The sequence below is a fragment of the Sinocyclocheilus rhinocerous genome, unplaced genomic scaffold (assembly GCF_001515625.1).
Source record: "Sinocyclocheilus rhinocerous isolate Xijiao unplaced genomic scaffold, SAMN03320098_v1.1 scaffold352, whole genome shotgun sequence".
In the NCBI taxonomy this organism is placed as follows: Eukaryota; Metazoa; Chordata; class Actinopteri; order Cypriniformes; family Cyprinidae; genus Sinocyclocheilus; species Sinocyclocheilus rhinocerous.
Window position 1 is genome coordinate 843,850 of NW_015642448.1, and position 10,051 is coordinate 853,900.

The window sequence follows — 10,051 nt, forward strand, 5'->3', positions numbered from 1 at the left end:
ACATTATTTCCCCTATGAGTGAACTTAATGAAATGAACTTGGACACTTTCATTCATGTGGGTATAGATGCCCTTAAATTGCTGGAAAATTAGGAGAGGTGCATGTCCCTGTGCTTGGCTCGTGACATACATTCAGGACTCAAGTGAAGCTCTATATAATGGATATGCTTTTGCTCTATGAGTAATTACCTCTTCCAAGTCCAAACTCATTTATTTTTAAAATCAAATAGCACCGAGAGATTGGAACCTGCACACTTGGTCTGTTTTGCACCGATTGCCTGTGCATTTGGATTGCATGGCATCACCTTCCCTTGTGCTGTCATATGCACTACTGGCAATAATGGCACGTGAACACCAGGTGTGACTGGGGTCTTTGCTGTCTTGATGTGAAAAAGTAACATTTTGCCATCATTTACACTCCCTAATGTCATTCTGATCCCATATTATTGTCTTTTCTTTAGTGAAACACAAAGACTGGCTTAAACGTAAAGTTCTTATTTTCCATACAATAGAAGTGCATGATGGTTTTTACTGCCAACCCCCACCCAAAACAAAAAAACGTTGTGTATCATAAAAGCGGTCCATATGAGGTCACAAATCTCCTTTGCATTTGCATTGAATTTTAAAAAATGGCACATTTTTTTCTGCTAGGTCTTGACATGAACAACCCTGATAGTTCACCCAAAAATGAAAATTCTGCGATCATTTAATCACCCTCATGAAGCCTTTATAAGCTTTTCTGGATCTTTTAAGTTTTAGTTACCTGGATTGACCAAAGTCGAATGGTTTTAGAATGACATGAGTAAATGAGACTAAATGATGACAACATTTAAATTTCTGGGTGAACAATCACGTTACGTTTTGAGCGCAAGGGAGATATGAAGATTATAAGTGAAAAATGATTTATATTTCAGACGTTCTGTCACACAAATCATACAACTTCAGAAGACTTGCACAAATTGCAGGAACAATAATCATGATACGTATATGCTGCTTATTTGTCTTTATGGAGCTTGGAAGTTTACTCAGAATCCACTTCTGTTGTATTAAAAAACACAAACTCCAACATTCTGCCTAATATCTCCTTTTGAAAGAAAGTAAATTACTTCATATACTCTCTGCATAGACTCTGTTTAATCTCTTGAGTGCTATACAGAAAACTAGCCAGCCTTCCATTTGAGTACCTTCATTACCGACTCGTTGCTTTCCCGCAGAGATCCTGATACATCAGTAGATGAAATCAGCCATACCTAGTGAAATGAAAGTGAAGATGAGTGGATGATGTTTGTTTGGTGGTGGTGAATTTGGCAGAGGGACAGAGAGGTAAGGAGGACACAGAGGGGTCCAGACGGATGTGTGAGTGAATGAAGTACAGCAGTGGCAGGATCGGTGATGGTACGCAGCTTTACTTGCTCTTGACCGCAGCGGCCTTTTCGCCCTTGTTATTGTCCCCCTTTTCACTCTTGCTATCGCTCTTCTTCTCCTTTTCCTTCTCTTTCTCCTTTTCTTTCTCTTTCTCCTTCTCATTCTCTTTCTGTTCCTTTGGGCTCTTCTTTTCTTCCTTTTCCTTCTTCTCATCTACTTTTTCCTTTTCCTTCTCATCCTCCTGTTCTTCCTCCTCCTCTTCCTCCTCACCTCCTTCTTCCTGTTCTTCTCCTTCCTCTGCCTCCTCTCCTTCCTCTCCTCCCTCCTCCTCCTCTCCTTCTTTTTCTTCTTCCTTCTCCTCCTCCTCCTCTTCTTGCTCTTCCTCTTCCTCTGTCTCAGGTTTGGCTCCGACCTTTCTGTAAGCGCTTAGGGCATAAGTGCGGCTCGATGGATAAGAGTAGGCAGACTGCAGCATGGCTCCCCCCACAGAGCTCAGACGGCATTCCTCACCTTCCAGCAACTTCCTGTTGGGAACGGCCATATATGGATAAATATGGAACACTGATAAATGACACAAAAAAATTATTACATCAAATGCGAATAGTTCTGAGTCTGACCGGTAGGCTGCGATCTCAATGTCCAGTGCCATCTTGACATTCAGCAGGTCCTGGTATTCACGCAGGTGGCGGGACATCTCACCTTTTGTGCTCCTCAGAGCAGATTCCAGCTGCTGAATAGTGTCCTACAGTGCAAACAAGACATTTATGTCTCCAAAAACTTATTTCCGATAGGAAATCTTATGCATTTCTTTTGAAAACACATTAGAAAAGGTCTTTTATTACAGCGGGGTCCAAAACTTTGAGAGCACATTGTAAAGCTATTTTATTTGAACTTTTTAGAATTTTAAAGTCACTAATCACACAATCACTAATCACTCAGGACACTCTGTAGTTCTTATGCTGTTAGACCTTAGTGCAGCATTCGACACAATAGACCATGGGATTCTTATTTCCCGTCTTGAGGAGGTGGTTGGAATTCAAGGCTCTGCTCTCGATTGGTTTAGATCATTCTTATCAAATATGAGTTTTTCTGTCAACATTGGTCAGACTTTTTCATCCTCTGTACCACTGACATGCGGGGTCCCTCAAGGGTCTATTCTCGGCCCTATTTTCTTCTCATTATATATTTTACCTTTAGGGTCAATCTTTCATAAACATGGAATTGCTTTCCATTTTTATGCTGATGACACACAAATGTATATGCCCTTTAAGAATAATGATGGAAATGCCCTTAATTCTCTTATGAAATGTAAAACAGAGTAAAACAGAGCTTGTCTGGTTTGGGGATCCTGCACTTCCTGAACTGTTAAATTTAGGTGAGCTGCGTGGGTATCTGCCAATCTGCTTTAAACAGATTACAATTAGTTCAGAATGCGGCTGCGAGGCTCTTGACAGGGACTCGTAAGCGGGAGCATAAATCTCCTATTCTGTCTTCACTGGGCTGGTTGCCAGTCAAGTTTAGGATTGATTTTAAATGATTAGTTTTTGTTTATAAGTCTAAATGGGTTGGCACCATCTTATTTGTCGGATCTTTACAGGCTACAAAGACTAGGTATAAGTGTAGGGACGATCGGCCCTTTGCACGAGGTATTGTTTATGTTATGTTTTAGCTGTCTTGTTTGTGTGTTATGGTGTGTAAATGTGTTTTTAAACTGTGTTGATTTTGTACAGCACTTTGGTCAACGCTTTGTTGTCTTAAAATGTGCTATATAAATAAACTAACTAACTAACTAACAAGCAAATTTTGTGACGCTGCTCATGTACAGTCAGATGTTCTTTCAATGCTCTTTGGATCACTCTCAAACCACGCAGGATCACATGATCAGCAGGTTATATTTATATTCATAAATTAATATTTTTTCATTCTTATCACAAAATGCAGATGTGGTTCACAGGGTTATTATCGTTAACTAAATCTAAAGCTAAAACCATAAAAAAAGCATTTTCATTACCTGAAATAAAATAAACATGAACTGAAATACAATAAATTATAAAAAAAATTAACATTTTATTTGTTGCCAAAGCAACTTTATTTTGTTAAATGTAAGTACTACAATAACTAAAGCTAAATAAACTAAAGCTAAAACCTAAAATTTAATATAAAAAAAAACTATATAGAAAAAACAAAAACCAAGAGACAAAAGCACACTACAAAATTACTAAAATTTTAATTACAATTAAAATGAAAACAGAATATATAAAAATCTAATCTAATTCAAAATATTAACCAATACTACAATAATATATAAATGATACTAAATTAACACTGGTTCTTCATATGCTGCTTTGGATAAAGTGTCTGCTAAATGAGTACATATAAAACTAAACTTTCAAATCAAATTCTTATGTTCATGTTTATAATATATACATTTTTTAAATTAAATTAGAAAAATGCAAAATATAATTTCTGAAGGATCATGTGACACTAATGTAATGTCTGCTGAAAATTCAGCTTTAATATAAATTACATTTTTAAATACATTAAAACAGAAAAAGAATAGAATTTAATTTAATTTTTTTTATTAAATTAGAAAAATTCAAAATAGGAGCAAATTTACTAGTGGCCTCAGATTTGTGGCCTCTACTGTATGTATCATTAAAATGCACTCACCTGTAGCTCGCCGATCTCGTTGTTGTGGCGGTCCTCCATCTCCGCTAGCTGTCTCTCTAAGGCCTCGTTATGGGCTCTCAAGGCCTCGATCTCCAGCGTGCGGCCCTGCAGCTGTCGGCGGTACTCAAACAGCTCATCCTTGGTCTGCTTCAGAGCGTCGTTGTTGCGCGCCGCTGCCTCCGTCACAGTGGTGAACTTGGAGTGGTACCATTCCTCTGCCTGCTGCTGGTTCCGGGCAGAGAGAGACTCGTACTGAGCACGAATGTCCTTCAAGGCCACAGCAAGGTCAGGCTTACTGACGTCCATCTCAACAGACACCTGAGCATGAAAAACAGTCAACAAACGAATTGTTAATAAATTTCATATAATAGATATAATGTTAGATTTAATATAAATCTAACATTAAAATATAAATCTAATGCTAATAATCTAATAACACTAATATACAGCCTGATCTTAAAAAAATATTGATAGGTTGTTGACAGCCAAAATAGGATTTACTACTACCATTCAAAAATTTGAGATCAGTACGATTTTTTCAATATTTAATTTATACTTTACTTAATTGATACTTTTGCAAAGGATGAATTAAATTAATCAAAGTGACATTTATAATGTTACAAAATATTTCTATTTCAAATAAATACTGTTCTTCAAAGAATACTTGAAAATGTATCACAGTTTCCACAAAAAAATTAAGCTGCACAACTGCCTTCAACATTGATAACAACAAGAAATGTTTCTTGAGCAGCAAATCAACATATTAGAATGATTTCTGAAGGATCATGTGACACTGAAGCAATAAAGCTTATAAGATAGAGAAACTGATAGACAGACAGAGATGGATAGATAAATATAAAGAAAGAGTAAAGATATAAAATCAAAAGTAATAAAAATTTTTTTTCAATGGTGGTGAATGCAATAAATAGTCTTTAGTTTGTAAAATTGACTAGTATTGATCTGGTGAGGAAATGGCAATTTAGTTGCTGATTCATTATTGATTTCTAATGAATAATTAATTACCTTAACAACTCGTTTACATTTGAGCTAAAGGGAAAGTATATATCTATTCATATAGTTACTTTTACATATATTTATTGGCATAAATATGAGACATTCTGTACATATATAGAAAGTTGCTTAAATATGTCAGTGATCATTTGAATATACTGATAAATAAACAGCTTTCCAGTGAATATAATCAATAAACCAATGTCCATCAGGTAGTGAAGTTGCATTGGCAGTGAAAAAGCAGTAGAGCTGATATATGCTGTCCTTATGTTGGCCATGGTACATTTAATCAGCCTTTGAGTGTAATGTGTGGTAATGAAGTTTTGAGCCCTTGGGGCTGCGGGATGGAGTGCAGACTCAGGGGTTTTAATGCACAATGAAAGATGAAGCTGCCTGAATGCTTTCACGGGATGCAACAGCAATTCATCAACCACACGCAGAGAACAGCAATCCATGCATGATGAGCATCAGTTTACATCAGTTACATTCTAATTCTCTAGCTTGAGTTTAATTTCAGATAAAACATGGAAGGGAAGTTTATTACTTTTATCCAAGATACTTTTAAATGTTATCTTCTGTAGTGTAGAAATGCTCTCAGAAGTAGCTGAGGGAGTCTAAAGTGAAGCAGTCTCTCTCAAGGACGCTGCGCCGCGGGGTCCTGCTGCACTCTGCAGCCACACCTAAAATCCTGCGCTACTGCATCAATATCTGCCATTGGCAAGAGGTAAGGAAGTTTAAACCTTCCCATCATCAACAACCTTCTTTTAACTCTTAATACATTTCTCCCTCTCTAAGTGCTTGTCCTTGTCTTGGTCTGATTAAATATACTTTTCTAGATGTTAAAGTTGCATGAGAGAAGGGACTGGCATTATAAATGCACATTTTGACGGAGGTCCTGCTGCAGTGCAGGGTCAGATTCTCAATGTCGGAGCTGCAGTGCTGTAAATTCTCCCAGACACACACACCGCCCTCAATGACACTGCACAGTCATGCTACGCATGCCCACACTATGAGTTATTAATAAACATAGTATTTCATTGCATTTCTAAATACAAGGTTTTTATATGCTTTTCATAATCACATCTTTTCAAATATGTTTTATCATACATCGTAAAAAGGTGTTAGCTTATAAAGATATTTCTACCCGATATGACCTTTAAATGACTTTAACTGATGTAAACCAATGTAGTCAGGTTGATTCACTCATATGCAATACAAAAATGTAATATAAATATGAATATAATATTTATATTTAAAATAATAATCATGTTTAAATAAAAGGAAATTTTTGTTTCCTGACAAAACATTTTACAATATATATCATGCAGCAATTACCAAACCATCTAAAATATGAAATATTTGTCTTAACCACAACTTGTTTGATTTTACAGGAAGTTAATAAAAATTGTATTCCCATAGATCTGCATCTTTATGCCACTGCATAAATCACACTGTCATGAATGGCACTGCAAAACTGTAATATGAGATATTAATGACAAATAATAACTTTTGCAGTTAGTATGTAAAGCATATTTTAGAAAAATTGACAAAATATTTTTTTATGCTGCATATTATGTAGTGATTTAAATGACATCTAAAGCATATGCAACATTTGGCTTTCTATGATTTTCATAATTTTATTTCTATGCTTTTCATAATCTTTTCTTATCAAATAAGATTTACACTGTAAATTGAACATGTTCTTATATAAAACATATTTTATAATAATTGAACTTTTTTAAACATTGTATATTATGTAGATTACAATATAGTATGTGCATAATTTGTCTTAACTTAAAAACAAATCAGACCAGGCTGGTCTGCAACTGGTCTAGCTTGTCTCTCAGCGTGGCCAGTCTTAGCTGGTTTCAAATGGTCTCCCAGACTAGTAAAACAGGTTTTAACTGGCATCCCAGCCTGACCAGCTGAAAAGTGCCCAAATCCCCTCTAAAACCATTCACCAGACTAGTCTAGTTCAATCTTTTTTTTATTTTTTATGTTTACATACCTTTTAGTTTTTCATACCTGGGTGGCCTGAAGCGACGCCTGTAACTCCTGCAGCTCCTCCTCGTGCACTTTCCTGAGGAACGCGATCTCATCCAGCAGGGACTCAACTTTCTTCTCGAGCTCCAGGCGGGACAGGGTAGCGTCGTCCACGTCCTTGCGGTATCCCTTCAGGCTGTTCTCGACCTCCTCCCGCAGTCGGGTCTCCTCGTCCAGCTTCTCCTTGACGCGCTCCAAAGCCTCGTTCATCTGCACGCAGTCCAGGTGCATCTGGCTCTTCTCGTGCGTCAGCTCCTCGACGCAGAGAGAAAGAAAGAGACATGGCAAAGACCTGAGAACAAGCATTTTCTCAATTTGAGGTTGACAGGCTCTCTAGACCACTGCAGTGAAATCAGCCCAACATGGAATGTACAATAATGGACCATTAAAATTGTACAATTTGTGACATTATTTGAATGGAAATTAAGCACAAATTCTTAATTTTGCTTATTCTTAATATAAAATTTGTGTTACTGTAATGCAAAAAAATGTTGATAAAGATCAATAGATGGATAAATAGATATAGATAAATAAAAAAGATATTATTTTAATACATTAAAATATTCTTATTATTTATATGAATTTATAAATAGATAAAAAAAAACTAAAGAAAGGAAAAATAAAGTATATTTTTAGTACCATTAAGATTTTTTGTGACATTATTTAAATGGAAATTAAGCACAAGTTCTTAATATAGATTTACAAAACTAACTAACTAAAGCAAAAAGAATTGAAATGATGTTGCCAAAAATGATGCTGACAGACGGACGAATGGACGGACAGATAGATTTTGTACCAACAACCAAACTGTCAGTAGTTCTATAAATCATCCACTAGAGGGCGGTATATACTCATGAAATCAGACTCTGCTCTACTGATCTGTTCTACAGCTAGAATGTGGCCTTCTTTGATAGGCCTTCTTCAATACATATCTTATTGTATTTATAGTATTGTGGCATTATGATGCAATATATTGTTACAGGAGATTATTTACTTTGTTACAGCGAATTTATGTCACATCCCCATAAATGGAATGGAATATGTCTGTATGTCTAGAACTGCCTGTTGTTTAGTATCTATTATGTGAAACCCCATCCCACTATGTATAAGCACAGAGACAAACATAACTCACCCCAAAACGTTTTAACTGGTTAAAGAGTCAACTACACCACTAATGTGTTCACAGAAGCCTCTCTCTCTTTACACACACACACACACACACACACACACACACACACACACTTGCACACATGACCATCACTCTCAAGCCCTCCTTACTGTGCTGAGACTAAAATAGAGACTTTGTGTTCAGGGAGGGAATTCCTTGTGAAAATCCTCTTAAAGTTTAAAACAGAGGACAAATGCAAACACCCTTTATAAATAGACTATATTTCAAGAAATTGATTGCAGTCTAACACTATATATACTGTATATACACACACACAGAAGCACCAATTCTTGAAACTGAAAGTTAAGCACTATCTATAATTATTTTATTGCAAATAGATAGATAGATAGATAGATAGATAGATGGATGGATGGATGGATGGATGGATGGATGGATAGATAGAAGATAGATAGATAGATAGATAGATAGATGATAGATAGATAGATATATAGATAGATGATAGATAGCCCGCAGTCGGGTCTCCTCGTCCAGCTTCTCCTTGACGCGCTCCAAAGCCTCGTTCATCTGCACGCAGTCCAGGTGCATCTGGCTCTTCTCGTGCGTCAGCTCCTCGACGCGCGCGCGCATCTCGCGGATCTCCTGCTCGTAGAGGTCGTGCAGGCGCGACGGCTCGTTGTGGCGCTGGCGCAGCAGCGCGACCTCCGCCTCCAGAACTTTGTTGTGCTGCTCGAGGTTGTGCACCTTCTCGATGAATGTCACGAAGCGGTCGTTCAGGCCCTGCAGCTGCTCCTTCTCGTTGGTGCGGATGATCTTCAGCTCGTTGGTGATGGCGGTGGTCTGCGTCAGGTCCACGGTGTCCGGCATATGCCAGCGGGGGTTGATTCCCTCATATTCCGGTGTGTGTTTTAGGGTGCTGGTGGGAGCATGTGTTAATCAGGGCAGAGATGAATGCTGCAGTATATATGGAGACCACGGTGTCCGGCATATGCTGGAAGCCGCCGCCGCGGCCGGATGCGAGTTTGGTCCGGTAACTTGAGGAGGTAATCATGGGGGATGGAGAGCCGTAGGTGCGGTGCTGCTGCTGGGGTCCGGAGCGGTAACTCACCGTCACCCGGGACGGGCTGCTGCCCACGGGGACGCGCCGTGGCGCATCTCCAAAAATCTTCCTGTATGAGCTGCTCGTGTACATGTCGCCGGAATAACTCATGCTGAAAATGGTCGAGATCACAGACCGAGTGAGTGAAGTGTGTGGATGTGGGAAGACAGAGAAAGAGAGAGAGACTTCCAGTCGGGATGGCACACCGGCATCTTTTATAGGCTGAGACCGCGAGCATCATCTGACGCAGGGGCGGTGGTAGAGGGGGAAACCTGCAACCCTGAGCAAAAAGACAGAGTCCCAGGAGAGAGCTCAGTCATTCACTGTCTTTGCCTTCGTGGCCACTCATCCTTTTTCATGCGATGGAGATGTAGATTGTCATCGTGCAGAGAATAAGAGTGAGGATAAATAAAGGACAAAAGAAGTACAAATGAAAAGCTACATTTTGGGGACTTTTGGAGCATCGCTGGCCGCCCTTTCAAAGGCCAAAATGGAGCCTAAAAGTGCCTGAGCTGTAAGTGGTTCATAAACCAGTTTTGAGGAACTTGAAGTCCCCACAATAGGGAATATGAGGCATCTATTTCCAGAAGATTCTGGGGAACCAAAATATTCCATCGAGTATCTTTTGCAGTGCAGCTTATTGTTGATCATAATAAGGATCTTTATTATATTCATTATCATGAATATAGAGATTGTTAATCTCAGATATAAAGACAGACAGACAGACAGACAGACAGA

At 38.3% G+C, this 10,051-nt stretch overlaps 1 protein-coding gene across 1 annotated transcript in view; it reads right to left on the minus strand.

Moving 5' to 3' along the window:
• Positions 1–1,105: 1,105 nt before the first annotated feature.
• Positions 1,106–10,051, minus strand: part of neff1 (neuronal intermediate filament family member 1) — an 11,468-nt gene continuing 2,522 nt past the window's right edge. The window contains exons 3-8 of the mRNA XM_016572787.1: positions 9,207–9,663; positions 8,773–9,079; positions 7,071–7,289; positions 4,035–4,352; positions 1,982–2,106; positions 1,106–1,888 (exon numbers count right to left, since the gene is read on the minus strand). Of these exons, the coding sequence (XP_016428273.1) occupies positions 1,405–1,888; positions 1,982–2,106; positions 4,035–4,352; positions 7,071–7,289; positions 8,773–9,079; positions 9,207–9,424 (1,671 nt within the window). The 5' untranslated portion in view covers positions 9,425–9,663 and the 3' untranslated portion in view covers positions 1,106–1,404. The remainder of the gene's footprint in view (positions 1,889–1,981; positions 2,107–4,034; positions 4,353–7,070; positions 7,290–8,772; positions 9,080–9,206; positions 9,664–10,051) is intronic.